General features: G+C 44.9%; 3 protein-coding genes across 3 annotated transcripts; 2 read left to right on the top strand and 1 right to left on the bottom strand.

Moving 5' to 3' along the window:
* Nucleotides 1-1,073: 1,073 nt before the first annotated feature.
* On the top strand, nt 1,074-9,575 carry LOC124703950 (chloride channel protein CLC-d-like). The gene is made up of 23 exons (XM_047236182.1): nt 1,074-1,322; nt 1,444-1,516; nt 2,149-2,370; nt 2,445-2,491; nt 2,581-2,679; nt 3,376-3,450; nt 4,754-4,842; nt 5,411-5,551; nt 5,636-5,706; nt 6,331-6,410; nt 6,499-6,648; nt 6,748-6,807; nt 6,885-6,959; nt 7,366-7,517; nt 7,703-7,838; nt 7,913-8,044; nt 8,143-8,220; nt 8,291-8,346; nt 8,427-8,504; nt 8,594-8,750; nt 8,830-8,931; nt 9,034-9,080; nt 9,187-9,575. The coding sequence occupies exons 1-23, from the start codon at nt 1,128-1,130 to the stop codon at nt 9,266-9,268; spliced, it is 2,397 nt and encodes a 798-aa protein (XP_047092138.1). The 5' UTR covers nt 1,074-1,127; the 3' UTR covers nt 9,269-9,575.
* Nucleotides 9,576-11,690: 2,115 nt separating this feature from the next.
* Nucleotides 11,691-14,403, top strand: LOC124700162 (proteasome subunit beta type-2-like). The gene is made up of 3 exons (XM_047232329.1): nt 11,691-11,978; nt 12,069-12,192; nt 13,886-14,403. The coding sequence occupies exons 1-3, from the start codon at nt 11,821-11,823 to the stop codon at nt 14,237-14,239; spliced, it is 636 nt and encodes a 211-aa protein (XP_047088285.1). The 5' UTR covers nt 11,691-11,820; the 3' UTR covers nt 14,240-14,403.
* Nucleotides 14,404-15,012: 609 nt separating this feature from the next.
* On the bottom strand, nt 15,013-18,674 carry LOC124703949. Its single transcript, XM_047236181.1, has 6 exons — nt 18,027-18,674; nt 16,857-16,959; nt 16,505-16,560; nt 15,990-16,154; nt 15,622-15,735; nt 15,013-15,289 (listed from the first exon to the last, which is right to left on the bottom strand). The coding sequence occupies exons 1-6, from the start codon at nt 18,669-18,671 to the stop codon at nt 15,197-15,199; spliced, it is 1,176 nt and encodes a 391-aa protein (XP_047092137.1). The 5' UTR covers nt 18,672-18,674; the 3' UTR covers nt 15,013-15,196.
* Nucleotides 18,675-20,543: the final 1,869 nt, after the last annotated feature.

Genomic DNA, 20,543 nt, shown 5'->3' with positions numbered 1-20,543 from the left:
ATGGTCGAGACTGGAGGAGGAAGGTTAAATTAATGACATTGACACAATTCTCCAAAAAAAGGCTGTGAAGGGGGTACAAAGAAAAAAGTCAATAGTCTCATCAATTTTCATTGTAACCGCAAGTTATATTTTACTAGAAGTGCCCCTTGAGAGATTTCAGACAAATATCTTAATCTTAACTGGTACTCCCTCCGTATCAAAATAATTATCGAAACTTTATCAAATACGGATGCAACTAAAATATATTTATATATGTTATCATAGTTGCGACACTTAATTTGTGCCTATGTCTCAGTTGACCAGTGGCGGAGCTTAGTGGAAGCAAACCTGTGCCATGGCCCGCCCATCTATATTATTATTCAGCCCTAAAACATAATTAGTCTTGTGTAATCCCACTTTTCCCTATTATTTTCTCTCTAAAAAATATATTTAGCCCGCCCTGATTTCTTTGTCAAGCTCCGCTACTGCAGTTGACTGAGATTTTCTTAAGTCTCGATCAAGCTCGGAAAAATGCTATTACTGATTCGAAGAAAAGTGCAACTCGGTTCAGTTGCACATTTCTATCAGAAAAGTGCAATTACATTTTTTTAACAGAAAAGTGCAACTCAAAGCACAATTTTGTAATTGATTTAGACTTAAGAAAATCTCAGTTGACTAAGACATAGCAAAACCGTAATTTTAAAACAGTTGTAATATTTTGATTTTGGCCATATCGCAAGTGCAACAAACATGTGTGGTGTGTGTAAACCCTAGCACATCATGTGCCAACTTAACATGCGTGCTCTATGGATGAGCGTCAATACGTGGCCGTGTCCATCCATTTGCACCGCGAGCGCGAGCACACCGTGCACGGGACACTCAACGCCGACCACGTGCTCCGGCACGCCGCCGCGCGCCATTGATTCCCCAGATCCCAGCTCCACGCCAAGCCGCGACGACCGCGACGCCGTGGCCATCCCACAAGCAGCCAAAAACAAACCACAAAATTTTGACAGGTTGTTCCGATACCAACCAAGCCCAGCAGCTCCAGAGCTTCTTCCGTCCGGTAAAAACTCCCCCCACAACCTCCCCGTCCGTCGCGAGCCGTTCGAATCGCCCGCCCCGGCCGGGATCCGGCGCGCGATCCGATGCTCTCCGGCGACCAGGACCTCCCCGACGGCATCGGGATGGCGCGGCTGGCCTGGACGCGCCTCCCCACCGCCGACGGGTCCGCCGCCGCCGCGTCCACCTCCACCTCCGCGCCCCAGGACGAGCTCTTCGTCGGCGCCGTCGAGAGCCTCGACTACGAGGTCATCGAGAACTACGCCTACCGGGAGGAGCAGGTACGCACTAACGCGCCCCGTTTTGCTAGTGCCGTGCCCTACTATTCGTGCTCGTGGTTTCGACGACTGTCCGTGTGCGCGCGGTTGGGTGAGCTTCCGGTGCGTGTTGGGTGCTTTGCAGGCGCAGCGGAGCAAGTTCTGGGTGCCCTACTACATCATGCTCAAGTGGTTCTTCGCTCTGCTCATCGGCGTCGGTGAGTGCCTTCTCCACGATCTTGAGCGAAATTTGTCATCTGTAAGAGGCTAAAAGCTTAATCTAGCAAGGCCATTCCTGAGGCGTGGAAGTAAGACATGCATTGTTTAGTAAGCGTTAGCTGTTAAGTTGTTTTGTACCATCTGAACTAAAAAATATATTTATAATCCGATGAAGCTAAGTACGAGGAATGGTGACATTATAATTTTCTTAGAGCAAGCTATATGATAATTGCCGTATGTGATCTATATTGGAAGCACTATGGTTTACAACCAAAACCCTGAAATTCCACTGCTGTCCATTTGAACATAAAGTCAAACTAATGTTTGCTTACACCTTCAGAAATTCATGTGTAGAATCTAAATTATTATTTTGTGCTTTGTTGGGTTCATTGATGATTTTAGCAATGTGAGCCTCTCTGTATCACTCCAGTTTAGCTGTTCCTTACAAGTATGATTTAGTTGATAGGAAATATTCCAAGTCCAAGCATAGAAGACCATGTACCCTGTCAATGGAAACTGTTTTATACACTCAAAATATTGCCCCCTGCCCCCCTCTGTTCCCATGACCCAGTTCTTCACAGCGAGTGGATTTTTTTCGCTTTGATATATGATGCAATCTTGCTGTTTTCAGGTACTGGATTGGCTGCTATATTCATAAATCTGGCTGTCGAGAACTTTTCTGGATGGAAATTTACTCTGACTTTCAAAATAATACAACACTCATACTTTGTGGGGTTCCTGGTGTACATACTTCTCAATCTAGCCCTCGTATTCTCTTCTGTATACATAATCACACAGTTTGCACCAGCAGCTGCTGGATCTGGTATCCCGGAGATCAAAGGTTACTTAAATGGTAAGGTTTACCACTTGAATTCCTGACACTGGTATTCTGAACAGTTCGGGACATAATTTTAAATATTTATGTAGGGGTTGACACGCATGGAATCCTCCTTTTTAGGACATTAGTTGGGAAGGTGAGTTTAGAATTTTACATTGCTTCCTTCAGCTATTATAATATGTCAGGTCATGCTCAAATATTGCTGCTTTGACCTTTACGTAATAGATTTTTGGGAGCATTGGATCGGTTGGAGGTGGATTGGCGCTAGGAAAAGAAGGTCCTCTTGTTCACACTGGGGCCTGTATTGCTTCACTTCTCGGACAAGTAGGTTATGTTGGCGCTATAATGTTCCATTCAGCATTTATCTCAGTTGAAAAAGCAGATATATGATTTTCTCTATCATGTTTAAAATTGTCTTTTGATCATAAATATAATGCATAATAGGCAGTAGTGGTACCCCAGCTCCTGTATAAAGGGGTCATAGACTCACTCACAGGTCTATGAATCAGTTATGAAGCGCCTAGTTTTCGTGCAAAAAGGAATGTCAGTTTGTCATCAATTTAGAAAAACCCATGGAAACCCTATCAAGAATTTGTAGTGTTCATCATGATTAGTTGTTGTAGTATATGATGACAAAGATGGTTGGTGCTACATGTAACATAGTACTAGGTGTGGTTTTGTAGTGTTCATCAAGATCTATACAACGCTTAACCTCCTCATCAAATTTATAAAGCATGCAACCACTGACATTGTTGTTACAGAAATTATAACTGGAGACAGGCCATTTCAAGAATATTATAGTCGTCATTAGTAGTGATGTTTACAAATTGAGCGGATTGGCCATCCATCTAAACTTGCATCCCTGTTGTATAGCCCAACAGTGTTTGTCGTAAAACCCAGTACATAACGACTTGCCATCAGCTTTTGTCTTTCTCATTTCTACTTCATTTCTACTCTGCAAGTAATGATTATTTGGGGCATGCAAATATTGACAATTACTTACTCTGTGCATGTACGCAGGGTGGATCCGCGAAGTACCACTTGAATTCTAGGTGGGTGCAGATTTTTGAAAGTGACCGAGATCGGCGAGACCTTGTAAGTCATTCTCCTTACCATGCAATAGCTATTTATTTGTCATTATTTTTATGTTTTCATGTTTGCATTAACTTGATCTCTTGATTTCAGCTTTCTTATTAACATCCCAACTGAACCATTTTATTAAATTGAACAACCTTTATTGTGACTAGTTTCACTTCCTGTTAGCAGCTTGTCAACAGAAAAAAGAGAGCATATCGTGGTTGCATAATATATTTGTGTAGAGTATGCTGTATTGAGATTTTCCATTGGCCATGACGCTATATGTTAATATTATAAACTAAGGTCGTTCCATTGAGATTGAAATGGTTCAGACTTCAGACATGAGCATTATCTTTCTAGTTTAAAACTTTCGACACTTTAGACAAATACTTAATGGTCGCCGGCTTCTTCTCTGTTTAAAATGAGGGATTTGAGCAGAAGCACCTGTCACGTCCTAGCTAGCTAAGGAGGCATTGTTTGGACCTTGGGCTGTAGGGGTGCTCAACAGGAGGTCGAGGTCCACGACCTCACCCCCTTCATGCAGTGAGAGTGCGGCATGAGGCGCTGATCGGCATAGGGAGGTTGACAATTCTTGCTTGCTTTATTGACTAAGTGGAAGGCATTATATGGCCTGCACTACAGCCTACATGCCTAGGAGATCAACTTTGGGCTAAACCAAAACCAACGTGGGAAAGATAACTTGAGAAACAGGGACATATTTAACCAAATCATAACAGTTTTTTTCATTTGGAAGGACCAACACATCCCCTCCTTGACCGGAGTCCAGCTGTGGCCTCCTCCTGTGCCCATGTCATGTACTCATGTCCCACATGACAGCACCAGTCCCACACTTCCTGGCTGGTGCCACCACCTTATCCAGAACCCTTTTTTTCTTGAGGGAAGTCTATAACCTCTTGTTGCTATCATATGGGCTCTCTATGCCTGATGCCTGATGTCTCTATCAGCTACTGCAAACAGTAGATGGGCTCTCAGTTTTTTTTTTCTGGACCTTTGATAGCACAGTTTCCAATTCGTAGCACTAAAAATAATTTTTAAGAGGTAGAGTACCAAGAAGATATGGTAATCTCTAAACTAAACCAGAGATTGTCATTGAGATTGCCAGGACTGGGTATTATTCTGGGCGATGAAATGGATGGAATTTCTTGAAACATAACTCACTTGAGGGAGGAACTAGGTTGTTTTGTTTTTCATGTTGTATACATTCTTTTCTATTATGCTCCATGGCAATAAGCCTCTTTTTAGGATGGAATTGGTCAGTTTTCATATTAAAGATCTCAAAGCTATATTAATGTTTCAAAAGGTGACATGTGGATGTGCAGCTGGAGTTGCTGCCGCCTTCAGAGCTCCGGTTGGTGGGGTACTATTCGCCCTGGAGGAAGTAACATCCTGGTAAGAATATTCTTTCTTTATTATTTCTTTTTTCTAGAGAAACAGGACATGCGGACGTGAAACCTAAGTACCATTGTATTTGTAATATCATATTTTAGGGTTGTGTGTGCACCGCCATTACACTGTTACTATATGTTTTATTATGCTAAGTGTGTATTTTTTTTTTGGGTCAATAAGGTTAATCCATAGGAAAATCTTTTTGCAACACCAGTCATGTTGCATGAAAATTGGAACTCTTGCTCCACATGAATACTTTAGATGTCATAGTGATATATGTCTAGATAGTTTTGGAGCTTTTATTGTGTGGTTTGATTATAGCTAGTTGTTTCTTCTTACTCCTGAGTATGCCTGTGGTGGGTTCTACAGTCAACTAATTCATTATGTAGCATTGATATACATTTGTCTAGCATGTTTGGGAGTTGTGCATTGAAACCTCTCATGACAGTTCTTCTTATGTACATCTATTCATGCTGGGTAACCAAATGATGTCAAACATGCTGTTCAACGGCCTGTCCTTAGTCTAATGTAATGTGATATGACTGATTATGTTATCATTGTATCGCTGAAGGTGGAGAAGCCATCTTATGTGGAGAGTATTCTTTACATCTGCTGTTGTGGCTGTTGTGGTGCGATCAGCCATGAATTGGTGCAATAGCGGAAAGTGTGGTCATTTTGGTGCTGGAGGTTTCATTATCTGGGACATATCTGGGTAAGATTACCTTTTCCTTGTTAGCAGAGAATCCTCAGACTGAAAATGACCTTTCATGATGTTGATTTTCACTTTTTCTTAAAGAGGCCAAGAAGATTACTCTTACCAGGAACTTCTGCCTGTGGCGATTATCGGTGTTATTGGTGGACTTCTTGGTAAGTAACAGCATGCAAACTTTATCAAGTATATCTTGAAATGCCATAGTCAGACTTGTTGAAGTGTATAAGTGGATTGCACTAGCCCTTTTCATCAGTTCGGGCTTTTGGTTGCGTTGGCTAGTGCATGAAGCTTGACATGGCATCAGAGCCTAAGGTCTCAAGTCCGAGTCCTGGCTTTTGCAATTTATCCAAAAATTGTTGTTGCCTCCTCGGTGTCCACTTATATCCCTCTTGAGCTATACCTATAAGTCACCGGTCGACGTGTATGCCTCTTGAGCTATACCTCTGACAAGACTCAGACGGTTGTACTTCACGAACTCCTCTGAATGTCAACTATCTAGAAAAGCAAAATTGCACCTAGCTAGAGCCTGGATTCTTGTCCTCACCCAACTTTAGGTTAGCTGGAACCTGGAAGGGAGGGAGGTTATTCCCTCAGTCTAGTTAGAGTTGGATCAAGTTCCATGGAGATTCATAGTGTTAATTTACTGATTTACCACAATATTAAAAAATTCTGGCCACAAACTAACCATAGGTAAAAAACAAATGAGCAGTCCTGGTATGTTTGTGCCAATTTGCCTATATTCGATAATTTTTCAATCAATCCATTTTGTGTTTCTTCAGGAGCGCTATTTAATCAACTCACCCTGTATATAACTAAATGGCGGCGAACATATCTTCATAAGAAAGGGAAACGAGTCCAGGTATGCTGAAGATACGATATTTCTTAGTGGTTACGAATGTAGAGTTCCTCCTGTGGTTCTGTGCCTAACACTGGGGTAAAATTTGCAGATTTTTGAAGCTTGCCTCATATCTTTGATAACATCCACCGTTTCCTTTGTGTTGCCACTACTGAGGAAATGCAGTCCTTGTCCTGAGTTAGAAGCTAATTCTGGTATCCAATGCCCTCATCCACCTGGAACAGATGGGAATTTTGTTAATGTGAGTCTATTTAGGGAATTTTCAACTCAAATTACATGTCATCTAGCTACAGTTATATTAGTTGTATTTTCCCCTTAATCTGTTCTTTGCATTTTGCAGTTTTACTGCTCAAAAGATAATGAGTACAATGATCTAGCAACCATTTTCTTCAATTCTCAGGTTAGAATATATTTGGTGAGCTTTTCCTTTGACATTCCGTATTCCATGTGACAATAGTCGAATACATTCTCTTGCAGGATGATGCAATACGTAATCTGTTCAGTGCAAAAACATTCCACGAGTACAGCGCACAAAGCCTTATCACTTTTCTGGTAATTCGTAGTCTGTCTGTTTGATTTATGGAATATTATAGCTCAAACTATCTTCCTGGCTCCATTAGGGTTTCATCCTGAGCTATTGAATTAGTTCACTTTTAATAATATCGAGTTAGCAAAAGTATGAAGCACCTATATGTCCATATAATCATAATCTGAAATAGGGTTCAAACAATCAGTATATCTTGTCGAAGTTTGATTGTGTTTTCCTGTCTTAGTAGCACATGCTATTGGTATGATAGACAATAATGGCTTCTCAGCTACTATATACATATATATTACTGTGCTGTAGCAAACTCTATTTCTCAACATTCCATTTACCATCTTTTGGATGAGTGTTGAGATATAAAAAATCTTTGTTTTTCATATGCTTACCTGTCCCCCTTTTTCTTGCTTTGCTCAGGTCATGTTTTACTCCTTAGCTGTTGTAACATTTGGAACTGCTGTTCCAGCGGGTCAGTTTGTTCCAGGAATAATGATTGGATCTACATATGGCCGGCTTGTTGGAATGTCTGTTGTTAAGTTTTATAAGAAACTAAATGTTGACGAGGGCACGTGAGTTCTCACAATCTCTTCAATTCAGCCTATGGTTCATGCATTATTAATACCACTCTATTAGGCTTCTTAATTTGTATCAATAGCACCTTGAATTATTTTTTCCTTTCTCCCCCGGTTATTTAATTGTTTTGATAATATGTTGGTGAGACATAATTTCCTACTTACTATCGATATTGGTATAGGTATGCCCTACTTGGTGCTGCTTCATTTCTTGGTGGTTCGATGAGAATGACCGTGTCTTTATGTGTTATTATGGTTGAGATTACAAACAACTTGCAACTCTTGCCACTAATAATGCTTGTTCTTCTAATCTCAAAGGTACAAACTCTGTAAACATTGATTCTTTGTTGAACACGATGTTAGGGTGTTCCTTCTGACTTCTCTTTATGTAGGCTGTTGGTGACTTCTTTAACGAAGGGCTATATGAAGAGCAAGCCCGGTTAAAGGGAATCCCCTTGCTTGATTCTAGGCCTAAGCAAATAATGAGAAACATGAGTGCAAGGGATGCCTGCAAGAATCAAAAGGTTCTGAAGACTTCTAAGCCATTTATGTAGAAGTAATAACTATATCTTGTGCCCACAGCCAAATTCTAACAGGTCCGAACTTCTGTGACTTGTGTTAGGTTGTATGCCTTCCTCGTGTTTCAAGAGTTATCGACATTATCTCTGTTTTGCGAAGCAACAATCATAATGGTTTTCCTGTAAGTGCATGGCAGTTATAAGAAGCTGTTCCTTTGTGGCATTCAGTAACTTATTGTCGTTGTTGTTTAGATTGTTGATCGTGGGCAGAATGGCGAGCAACTTGTCATAGGTCTCATACTTCGTAGGTAAGAATAAGATGCAGCACCATGCACTCTTGTTTTCTTGGTTTACCTTGTTCACTGACCCATTCGTCCTCTTCTTTCAGTCACTTATTGGTGCTTTTGCAATCTAAAGTAGATTTCCAGAATACCCCTTTCCCTTGTGGGCCAGGTGTACTGAACAGGTTTGTGCTTTTCTATCTAAGAGGAACCAATAGGTTCAGTATACTATCTTATTGACCTGCAATAATGGATTATTTTTGCTGATTCACAGGCACAATTTTAGCGACTTTGTTAAACCACCATCAAGTAAAGGGAAGTCAATTGATGATATTCATTTGACGGATGATGAGCTTGGGTTGTATTTGGATCTAGCTCCATTTCTAAATCCTTCTCCTTACATAGTGCCAGAGGACATGTCTTTGGCAAAGGTAAAGCTTGCCTTCCTTTGGACTACAGATCCATTTCACTGCGTTGAATATGTATAACAATATGTGTAATGGTTCTCAGGTGTACAACCTCTTCCGCCAACTAGGGTTGAGGCATATATTTGTTGTTCCTCGGCCTTCTCGTGTCGTAGGACTGATAACAAGAAAGGATCTGTTACTCGAGGTGATGAGCCATGTGATTGTTGCTGTTGTATTGTACATAGTTAAGAAACTACATTTGGCTGGACACCCTTCTGACTTATCACTGCTATTGTTTCGATTACAGGAGGATGGGGATACTGTTACAACAGAGCTCCAGTCGACTACTGTAAGGTCCATATTATCTACATCTTGCAAGCTTGTCTACTGCCACAAGTCTAGTGGTAGCACAATTTGTTAATGCCGTTTTGGATTGACTGCAAACTATTTTGTCCTGCAGAGCTCACCTGAACGGTAAAACGGCAGGGGGGAACCCACATCTCCAGCGTCCTCTTCTTGACAGTCTGATGATTGAGCAGTAAATACATAGTACAACACGTCTCAAGATAATTTTGATAGCAAGCAGTTAACCTTCCACCGCATGTTGGGGGCATCATCAGACCCTCGGAGGCACAGAAACCAAGCAACACCAAAGGGATGACAGATCCTCCAAGGTTGATGCGACAGTAGGATAGCCCCATGTGTTGGTGACTAATTAGGTGATTGTAAGTTTGTTGCTCGTAGTCGTAGAAATGTTTATAGACTCACACTCACTCATGGTGGTCATATCCACCATTCATGTATACTCACGAGAAATTCATTCAAGGGAACTTGCGTGGCATTGCTTTCTGCGGGTTCTGTGTAAATTCCATCTATTTGGTGTAGACTTCGAGTCTGCGAGGAACGTCCAGGGTTTAGTCGGTCGTCTGGGTTAACCTTTTGTGCGTGCTACAGGTCTCTGTTTGCTGTGAAGTCTGAACCATGGATCGGTAGGGGTATCTTTATTTTTGCTTCGTTTCTGCGTGGCATTGTTGACTGTTGTTCTGCAATCTAGCTGCGTGCGTGCATCGCTCAGACTTGTATTGACAAGGGTTTGCCGGCAAGATTTGGAGAAGAATAGTATGAAGCAATTTGACATTCGTGACTAACTGTGGCAGACGAATTCCATCCAGTCTGTCAAATGCAAAGCCTCTTTGATTTCGAGATATAAAATCAGAAGAAAGTGTGGAAAAAAATGACAAGAAGATATTGGAACATCATTTCGAAATGAAGTTAAGAGACATATTGATGCTGATATGAAACAAAAAAAAGTGCTTCAGGCACAGCCCGTAGGCCTAAGGGCATCTCCAACCGGGCGACCCATCCCGCGCCCGCGCGTCCGGATGGGTCCAGCCGGACAAAAACCCGGCCCAGCGCGCGGACCCATCCCTAAAACGGATGCCCGCGGCGTTCGGAACGACGCAAACCCGGCCCAAATCTTGGCCGGGTTTGCGTGGCCGCGGACGCGAAAGGCTGGTCGCTCGCGTCCGCCCGCTGTCCGCCCTGGCCCGCGTGTCATAGGCATAAGTAATATATTTCATTAAATAGAGAAGTCATTACATTTTTTTTTTAGCTACTACTTCTATCCTATACGTACGGGGCCGGCGGCCTCGCCGGCGACTCCTCGCCGGCTCGCCGTCGGGGCCGTGGATTTCACTCGACGCGGGCGGCCTGTACGCGTGAGGATTCCACTCCAGCCTTCTACGGGGCCGGGTGGCGCGTCGGCGGCGGCGAGGGCGTCGGCGGCGGCGCGGGCGGCTTCGCGGGCCTCGGCAGCTTGGACGGAGGGCATCATCCTCCTCCTTTCCGCCCGCGCAGCCCGGGCGCGCTCGCGCTCCGCCTCTCCGCGGCGGAACCATCCGCTTCCCGCATAGCTCAAGCTCCCGCAGTCGGCGCGTTCCACGGCGGTGCGCGCCTCCAAGCGGACGCGGCCGGCGGCCCGGGCCTCGTGGTTGTCCTGCCGCCGGCGCATGCGCTCTTGCCGGCCGCGCTCCGCCGACGCAAGCATCCTCCCGGCGCGCCGCTCGGGCGACGGCATCCGGATGAGGTCACGGGCTGCTCGCATAGCGAGCAGCTCGTTCTTCCGGCCGAGGAGGTCGCCTAGCGGCGGCGGCCGCCCGCCGGATGCCCTCGTGCTCCTTCGTCACGCGCGTGAGGTCGGCGAGACGCTCCTCGATGGCGGCGTTGATGTTCGCCATCGCGAGGTCCTCCGCGGCGACGGGCTCCTCCGCGGCGTCCGCCCCTCCTCCACGGCCGCGTACCAGCCCGTCCGCGGTCTCGTGCCATCCCTCCGCGGCCGCTTCCCCCATCTCGCGTCACCGGCCTTCTTTGCCGCCGCCGGCGGCGGCGACGCGGAGCGCCTCGTCGTCGGCGACCCACCGCGAGTCCGCGCGCTCCTCCTCGTCCGTCCGCGGGAACCTGGCCCGGGCGGCGAGGGAGAGCTTGGCCCATGTGGACCGAAGGGTGCGCGGCATGGCGCCGGACAAGGTGGAGGGAAGAGAACGGTGATGCGGTTCGGGTGAGACCGCCGCCGTCTTTATAGCCGGCGGTCCGGCGGGAAACTTGGGCGCGAGCGCGCGCCAATGGCGTTTTCGCGCGCGCGGGAACCTTGGTGCGCGCGGGATCTTTCCCGCGCGTTCCACCTCCCGCCATGGCTGTCCCGTCGAGGCTCGCCATGGCGCGGCGCCGCGCGGCGAAGACGAACCACGTGGCGTCTCTTTGGGTCGCCGCGTTGGGCGCCGCGTGCGACCCAAACGGACACGCGGACGCGGGGCGCTGTCCGCGTGTCCGGGCGGCCACGCAAACGGCCCAAAACGGACGGCCCAGCGCGTCCGTTTGGGTCGCCCGGTTGGAGATGCCCTAATACCACAGGGCAGCCCACCAAGGCCCAGAGTCCTCATCTCTCTCCCCTTCGCTTCGTTCTTTCTTGGAACCGAAGCCGAACTCCACCTCCCAGTTCACCTCTATACCTCTCTCCCCGCTGCAGCTCGTCCGCCACCAAATCTCTCTCCGTTCTCCTCCGCCCCACGAACCCCCAGCCGAGCCGGCGGCCGCGATGGAGTGCGTCATCGGCGTGGTCGGCCGCGACTTCGCGGTGGTGGCGGCGGACACGTCCGCCGTGCAGAGCATCCTCGTGCACAAGACGGACGAGGACAAGATCATGGTCCTCGACTCCCACAAGCTCATGGGCGCCTCCGGGGAGCCCGGCGACCGGTAAGATCCCCCGCCGCCGTCTACGCCCTCTAATCCCCCGCCGATTTCCCCGCTCGTGTCTCGATCTGACCCGATCTGGCCTGAAAACAGCGTGCAGTTCACCGAGTTCATCCAGAAGAACCTCCACCTCCACCAGTTCCGCAACAACGTGTCGCTCAGCACCGCCGCCACCGCCAACTTCACCCGCGGCGAGCTCGCCACCGCCCTGCGCAAGGTATACCGATCCGACCTAATTTATTTTTTACTCTTTTTTTCACCGTTCTGCTGTGGATTGCGCGTGACTGTCACAGGGACGGGCTAGGGTTTGGGTTTTCTTAGGGTTCGGTTGGGCAGAAACTGCTCTGTCCAGGTTGCTGTGTTTGGTGTAGGCCAGTTGTTCGACTGGTTATGTGACTGGAGGTTTTCGCTGACTTAAAATGGGGGATTTTGGCTTGCTGATGCGTAGTAGGCTTGTAGGTTTTCTTCTTCATTGCTGATGAATTTAGTCTGTTAATTATTTTGTCGAACTACTTACGAAACCAGATTGTCTGTTTATTGGGTAGCTTAAGTTAATGTCTAGCAGAACCTATTTTGCATGTTCGATTAGATGCCTCAGCTCTATCCTGCATATGGGCTTCAACTGCTCGGCACGTTTTGCTTATGAATATCATCTGTTACTTATTTTGTAGGTTTTCTTCTTGGTATTGCTTATGAATATCGTCTGTTACTTATTTGTCAAACAACTTACAGAACTAGATATCTGTTTATTTATGTGTCTCCGGTAGCTTACGTTAATGCGTAGCAGAACCTATTTTGTAATATTGGATTAGATGGTTCAACTCGTGCATTTGGACTTCAATTGCTTGGGACGTTTTGTAATAAATATGAGTCTATCTATGCTAGTTTTAGTTAATCAAATGTTTCCAGCATTAGGATCATATATAGAAGAACTGTTCAACAGTACACCCAGGAAATGCGTAGTAAGATTGAGCTATCGCCTATGATATTCAACTTTCTGAATTGTCTTTCATTGTCCTAAGGGCATGTACATTGGTAGACGCCTAGTTAGGCGCTTAGAGGAGAAAAAATAAACATCATTAAATGGGATTATCACCTAAGCGCTCGATTCTCCAACAGAGGACGCTAATTGAGGCGCTAAAACAGATTCTTTTCTAGCGCATGGAAAGGACCTACGCTGGAGCGAAACATATACTATGCGGGATAAAAAGAGGTGGAGCGCCGGCGCAAAGTTAAGCAGCGACTCTTGCCTAATTCCCTTCGTCGACTGGGATTTGCCCATAACTACCAGGATTATATTCCCTAGCGCCTGTGACAAGCGCCGCGTTGTACATGCCCTAAACTCCCAATGGCTATTTGTTCATGTTCTGGATGAATAGCAACATGGAGATAGTTTGGAAATCTGCAACGGTGGTTATTTCTGATCGACCTTGGCATTGTCATCTTTGCCAGTTGATTAACTAATTGACAAAATTTCTTGGGTTCGTTTGTTAGAATCATCATGCATGCATACTCAGCATCATTTAAGGTGGAGACGTGGCAATGCTTTTACTTGCACTACTGGCATCCTGTTTTCCCTTTATTTTGTTGGTTGGCTTCTAGTTGGAAGTTTATCCGAAAGAGGAAATCGTAGCTGCAATTTATAGAAAAAAACGCTTCTGGTATGCTGATATTCAGTACAGACATGAGTTATAGCTACTTAATTATTCCATTTGTAACTTAATTCCTTTTTCTATATGGTCAATACGTTGGTGCCACCTTTTCCTTCTGCCATAGTTGAAAGCTTGAGATTACTAGTGTAGAGCACTTGTTGAAATTAACAGAAGCACTTACTGAATCTCGTAGTAGTATATTCATCTTTTCAAAATTTTATACAATTTCTGATATCGTATGTTGTTTCACTTGTGCAGAATCCCTACTCTGTAAACATCATACTTGCAGGGTTTGATGAAGATGTTGGTGCATCCATGTACTATATCGACTACATCGCAACACTACACAAAATTGACAAGGGTGCATTTGGCTACGGTTCGTACTTCTGTCTGTCACTGATGGACAAGTTTTACCGCCCTGACATGACCGTCGAGGAGGCGGTAGACCTTGTTGACAAGTGCATCAAGGAGATCAGACTCCGATTGGTCGTTGCACCCCAGAATTTCGCGATCAAGATCGTGGACAGGGATGGTGCCAGGGACTACGCGAGGCGTGAAATTGTAGGCGACATTCCTCCAGCTGAAGCTGCAGCCGCAGCAGTGAACGCCTGAGGTGATTGCCCCTGTCGGTGATCATTTGGATGGAGGCTGAACCTTCCTGATAATTGTTTCCGCGTACTGTCACAATGTAATCGCAATACGTTTGGATTTGAGAACTGTGTTGCAAATTCTCTCAGACAATGACTAGTCTGTTTATGCCCATTACTGCATCGTTACATGTTTTCTCAGTTTCTTGCTCTCAAATGCTGTGTGTCCGGTTATTTTAGTTTAGACTTCATGTTTATGCACGTACCTTGAAGTAATGGATTGTTGTTGCTTATAACTGTTACTTGCACTTTTCTTGATGTTGAGAATTTGATGGAATTGTCAGTGTAATTCATGTTGCATGCTCCATGTGCGAATTTTATCGTAATAAATCACAGGCTGAACAAAACCATGAGACACTCTCCTCCAGCCCAAAATCCTCTGCTTATATGCGCCTAGTCCAGCGTATGGCTAGGTACTACTGCTGGGTGATGGTGGTCTGCTTGCCTGCAAAGGTTACCAGTGTAATCTCTACTTTGGGATTGTTACTCTTGTTATCCTGATAAATTGGCACGACATCAACACTTATCAGAGACAACAGTGCGTGCATTTTACCAGCAGGTTTATTAGTTTATTCTCTCCTCTTTACCTGTGTATTCTAACATGATCCATAGTCCAAAATGCATGTGAAACACTAGGTATCACAACTGAGTAATGTGTTCTTGCTGATGAAATTTATTTACAAACTTGGGCTGTCATGAAAACCGAACACACGTACAAGACTAACATACTATGTCAGGTTATGTAATGCAGCACGGTTGCATTGAGCAAACTTTCATGTAGCTGCTAAGAGTAACTTCATTTACAATCATACTTTTACAAACACAAACGCAAAACCTGAGCTATACTAGTTAATAAACTGGTCTGTCAAAAATGAATCCACGACCTGATCTTTTTATAGGGGCAGTGTACATGTTAATCCTTCTATAGGGGCCTCAGAAGTGGGTAATCTTCCAGGAGTTCCCGCTCCGACAATGTGTCGTTCTCATTTTGTGGAGTCCACAAGACCTCGACCGCCTATAAAAGGTCAAGACAATGTCAAACATCATTATTACTGCTTAAGCATATAAACTGAAGATGGATAACAGCCTGCATTTTATTTAAAAAAGTATTCCAATAGATGTTGCTCACTGAGTGTACAAGATGCAATGATGATCACTGATTCAAGACAATTTTCATTTGTTGAGTACAGATCTGTCAGATTCTTTAATACTAGTAGATTACAGAACTAAGTGTGAACTGATTAGAGTGAGATATTTAACCAGCTTTTTGAAAGAACTGTTAGTTTTGACTCCAGTACAGTACAGTTGACAGTAGAGTATGACAGAAAAGAAACATGCAGGGAATACCAATATTTTGCTTGATGGTACACCACCAAGAGTTTGTAGAGCTGTCTTCAAGTCAGAGCTGCTATTTATAGTAGGTATCTTGTGTACTCCCTCAGCAGCAACCAATATGGTAATCTACAAGAAAAAAAAAGATTAGATATCATATGATCATTACAACTAGCAACACAGGTTATAAGGAATGGTTTGTCAGTAAACAGAGAATATGGTTAAAAGCTTTTTAACAGGGGTGAGAGTATTTGCACAGCAGTCAATTATGTTTATTTTACTAGGCAGAAAAAAGTGAATACTGAATATTAGCACACTTTGATCAGATGTATCACATCAAAAGACTCCTGCTTTTAACTTGAGAGTACTTTTAGAAAGCATACCACAATGTACTCGTTGCTAAAACCACTTGATCTTTGACTGCCTGCCTTTTGCCTCTTGATACTGTTCACATTCACGAGTGTCTCTTCATCAAACTTTCCTCGTTCCTCAATTGACAATTGATTGAAGCGTTTCTCCCCATCATCTATGCTCCTTTTCACGTCCACCTTCAGAAAAAGTCAAACCACACAGAGATTAAAAATTATAGATCCAAACAAGAAATTTACTGAATTTCAATCAACAAGATCTCCTTGGTTTACATGATATGCTCATGTATGCAATGTTCTACAACCTACAAACTGGGGTTGTTTCCCATTCAGAAGTTGTGGATATACTTTTTTGGCGATTAAATCTTGGCAAGCTTATGAATGTGTCAATTACAGGTGAATTGGAAAAATACACACCAAAACTGAGGCTTTTACTTTTGTGGAGGGGTAAAGCTAATTATCGATTTGGAAGGAAGCAAAGAAAAAAAATCTGCTCCAAAAGGTGAATGATAAATTCAAAGAGTACTTACTGTTGAGTAAGCTGAGATACAGCAATCTGGATGCCGAAGTAATGCCAAGGTTGTCTCTGAAAAAAATCATATCAACCACCAAATAGTTAGATTGACACTGTAGTAGAAAAAATGGTCAAAACCAACAAATCTTCACAATATGCTTCAGAAAGGAGTTGCATAATTTAAAGCAGTTTATCATGATTAAACTAAGTGTATTGTATGTAAGGAGTCATGTGTCCTAACTTGTAACCAATAAGATAATGCCTTTGCCAAATGAATTATTGAGTAAATTTTTGTTACCAAGTATTTATACCATATATCATAATAACTCTGAAGTAGTATAATGAAGCAAACATACATTTGATTTTACCTGTTAGTACATAGCTCAACCCAGCTGGAGTTGATGTATCTGCCTTCTCGGCTATTTGATCAAGCTCCTTTTGAAATGATCGGGCCAAGCCTAGCAAGCCAACCTAGGAACACATGTCAACATATAGATTAGGAAATTAAAATGGATTCCTCCCACAAAAATATAATTGACGATCTATGTGGATCAAGTATTTGTGCAGTTGTTGTACATATATGTACAACATGAGTTACATCGGGCACGATTACTAAACAAATTAATTATAGCAAGCAATGTACATCTGAAGGCAAAACATTGGGTAAACACAACAGTTATAACGGTTTGAAAAGCAACACTACATAGTTAAGTTTCAGAAGATAAATATATCCTTCTTCCATCAACGGCGGGTGAACAATGAACAAAACCAGGTCCGCAAGTGATATCTTGTTTTACCATAGCTCTTTCAAATGAAATCCTCTATGATATTGGCAATATGTATAGCATCAACAGCTAATCTAATTGCCGTCTAGTTTATACATTTGGAAGGAAGATTTGTGTTCTAACTTCTATGGCCCCCATTTCGTCCAAACAATTTATTCATCTCTCAGAAATAATAGAGAAAAAATGTAAAATTATATGACGGGAATGCATTGTCTCATTTCCAAAATTATCCTTGCCTGTACCACAGTTCAACTGACAACACACATCGGGAACTAAAAAAAATAAACTGACATTTTAAAGATATACTATGTACTGAGCTAAGTTTTGTTTCCCATACAGCTTCTACGCTGCTACCTTGGATGGATCCTAAATCCACGAAGTGTCAGCACAATTTACAATCAAATAGTCGCAAATATCTATATTAGGCAAAAGCTTCTAGTGTGCCAGTGAACCTGACAAGATGATTAATTACATTGGCATGCTCAAGCAATGGTTATGCCAACACCTAGAAATGGTATGGAAGTAGCTTAGATTTCACAATAACCAATCTACCAACAGCTATTTGATGATCTGGTTCACATTTTACAAGTAACCGATCCTTTTCATTTGCATATTTTTCCTGCAAACGTATGAAATGCTGCGTCTGCCAACTGTTCTACTGTATGCTATAATGTGAATTGTTTACTGAGGCAACAAATCTGTATAGACATCAGAAGACATGAACAGAAGGAAACGGGTAAGAAGAAAGGTAACCTGCAGCTTGAGGACGGTGGTCTTCTGCGTGTCGGTGAGCACGCTGCCGCCCCCGGCCGAGTCGCCGAGGAAGCCGCCGAGGTAGAGGAAGGCGGCGAAGCCGACGAGGGTGAGGAGGAAGCCGGAGCCGCCGAAGCCGATGCCGAAGGCGGGGCCGACGGACACGAAGGGGGAAGCCGAGTAGAAGGGCGCGGAGGAGTACCCGGAGTACCCTCCTCCCATCCTGGGCGCCGGCGCGGTGTAGCCGTAGGAGGAGGGCGGCGAGGAGCGCCGCGACGAGGAGGAGAAGGCGGAGCCGCCGACGCGGCCGCCGGAGGCTGCCAGAGCCGCGTGGTGGTCGGGTCCTGCGGTGGCCGCGAGCAGCGCGCCGGCGAGGAGGAGCGCCAGCGCGGGCTTCTTGAGCGCCGCGAGGGAGTCGAGGAGGGATTGCTTGAGCGCGGAGAGGAGGGCGTGGGGTGAGGTGGAGGAGGGGGAAGGGGAGGAGGGTGGGAGGCGGGGGGTGGTTGCCTGGGCGCGGAGGCGCGGGGCGCGGTGGGGCGAGGAGGAGGTGGGGAGGTGGAGGAGGCCGCGGCGGGGCGGGAGCGAGCGCGGGAGGGGCAGGGAGAGGAAGCGGGCGGGTTCGAGGAGGGAGGCCGCGGCGGCCATGGCGGGGCGAGCAAGGTGCGGCGCGGGAGGGAAGATTTCTTTTTTTCTTTGCGAGTAGTGTGTGGAGGAGGAGGATGGGGATGTGAGGCTGGGGGCGCGGCGAAGAGGATGACCGGCGGCGGAGCTTCTTTCTGCCTTGTCTTCTTCCGTTCCGCGGCAGGAGGACAGGAGCACGCACGATAGGAGGTCAGGAGGACGTGGCATGCGGGCCCAACGGTCTGGATCTCACACTCCAGGTAGGATGTCTCTCGTTTCCCCGAGCACAAGGTTGAGTGGTTTTTCTCTTCTTATTTTTTTGAACACGAAAGTTGTGAACCGTCATGTACACCGGGGGACGCTTAGCTGGGAGCTTGAGCAGAGAAATAAGCGGTCATTAATCCTGGCGTCCATGCAATTGTCCTGGTCTCCAACGCGCATCTGAATTTCAGGCGCTTGCTTCTCTCTACCTAACTCAGTCTGATGTTCCGGCCGCATGTTAAAAATTAGCTAAGCGCCTGGCGTAAAGCGTTGCGTCCGAGTCTGCAAATTAGCGCCCCCATTCCAGGATTGTACGGAGCAACTTCCCCTCGGCCAGGAACAAAATACTGGCATCGCTAGATAAGCGCCTGCATTGTACCTGCCCTAACATGCACACGGCACAGGTTTCTGGGAGCATTTGCTCGCATCTACAATATGGCTCCGTGGCGGAAATTTAATTCGGCTCCCGGGTGCGTATGCTCCCTCTACACAAAAATCATATTTCGAAGTGCCAAAAAAATTTAACAAATTTTTTTACATGTACATCTCCAATTCTCCATAATATATGTGCCTTCGTCAAGTTTCACGGAAAACCAATATTTTTTATGATATATGCAAAAAAGAGAAAACTTATCTTACAAAAAGCATTATTTTTAGAGTTGAGTTTTGTCTTTTTACATACGTCAAATAACAAGTCGATTTTTTATGAAACGACTTTGTGAGCGCGTAGCACGTGAAGATGTACGTGCAAACTTTTTGTTCTAATTTTTTTGAAATTCAAAATGTGTGCAAATTGCATTTCAAAATATAGAAGAGCATATGCTCCCATGTTCCAAAACACCACTCCTGCTCCGTGGATGCTATCCAGATAAATAAATGAAAATATATAATTCACGTTGTATATGTTGTGTTTGGTTTGGTTGCTAACGATTTCTACTCCGCATCAGTTGTGACACAAAGTCCCTGGTTGTCCACAAATCGCATTTCAGCAAATGCACGACTATTTGGTTACATCCAGGGTTCCGAATACGATCACCTTCTACCATTTTTGTAAGGCTTACTCAGTTCACCGAAGATGCTCACAAGGTGTTCAACGAAATATGAAATAAGAAAACAACAACTATAGATCACATAATCAGCAAGACTAGCATTTGCTCTTGAGAGATGTGGCGGAAGGTCTTCAAGTCCTAGTAACAAGGACAACGGACGACGAGATTCGATTTGGGAACACTGGCTAGTGATTTTGCGAGAAGATGAATGAGGAGATGAGAGCCTGGGTGGCGAAGAGGAGGGCAAGCGGACTTCGGTTGTGGCGGAGACCAAGGCATTTGCTCCTGACATGTGTCGTGGAAGGTCTTCAAGTGCCAGCAACAAGGACAACAACGGCGAGCTTCAATTTGGGATCATGGGCCAGGGATTTGGTAAGACGATGAATGGAGAATGGAATAGCCTAGATCGAACTGAAACAATGGAGAGATGAAATAAAACTGGCACGTTTTAAAGATACAATTAAGAAGTCTACATGGCAGCCACGTTGTCAATGGAATAACGGGTAACCTGACATAAATACCTACCGTTACGGATATATTTGTGTTCAAATCGTTTTCAAACAGTTTTTTTTAGGTGCTACACGAA

The sequence above is a fragment of the Lolium rigidum genome, chromosome 3 (genome assembly GCF_022539505.1).
Source record: "Lolium rigidum isolate FL_2022 chromosome 3, APGP_CSIRO_Lrig_0.1, whole genome shotgun sequence".
In the NCBI taxonomy this organism is placed as follows: domain Eukaryota; kingdom Viridiplantae; phylum Streptophyta; class Magnoliopsida; order Poales; family Poaceae; genus Lolium; species Lolium rigidum.
Note: the sequence above shows the minus strand (reverse complement) of the source record. Positions and strands in the feature narration are given on the sequence as shown.

What these genes read in the sequence shown, in the direction of transcription:
- LOC124703950 (XM_047236182.1), top strand. Translation starts at nt 1,128, where the DNA reads ATGCTCTCCGGCGACCAGGACCTCCCCGACGGCATCGGGATGGCGCGG. An exon ending in GATCAAAGGTTACTTAAATG is followed by an intron (nt 2,371 to 2,444) that starts GTAAGGTTTACC and finishes ATATTTATGTAG; the next exon opens with GGGTTGACACGCATGGAATC. An exon ending in ACCGAGATCGGCGAGACCTT is followed by an intron (nt 3,451 to 4,753) that starts GTAAGTCATTCT and finishes ATGTTTCAAAAG; the next exon opens with GTGACATGTGGATGTGCAGC.
- LOC124700162 (XM_047232329.1), top strand. Translation starts at nt 11,821, where the DNA reads ATGGAGTGCGTCATCGGCGTGGTCGGCCGCGACTTCGCGGTGGTGGCG. An exon ending in TCCGGGGAGCCCGGCGACCG is followed by an intron (nt 11,979 to 12,068) that starts GTAAGATCCCCC and finishes GCCTGAAAACAG; the next exon opens with CGTGCAGTTCACCGAGTTCA. An exon ending in TCGCCACCGCCCTGCGCAAG is followed by an intron (nt 12,193 to 13,885) that starts GTATACCGATCC and finishes TCACTTGTGCAG; the next exon opens with AATCCCTACTCTGTAAACAT.
- LOC124703949 (XM_047236181.1), bottom strand. Translation starts at nt 18,671, where the DNA reads ATGGCCGCCGCGGCCTCCCTCCTCGAACCCGCCCGCTTCCTCTCCCTG. An exon ending in GTTGAGCTATGTACTAACAG is followed by an intron (nt 16,561 to 16,856) that starts GTAAAATCAAAT and finishes GATTTTTTTCAG; the next exon opens with AGACAACCTTGGCATTACTT. An exon ending in TTAGCAACGAGTACATTGTG is followed by an intron (nt 15,736 to 15,989) that starts GTATGCTTTCTA and finishes TTTTTCTTGTAG; the next exon opens with ATTACCATATTGGTTGCTGC.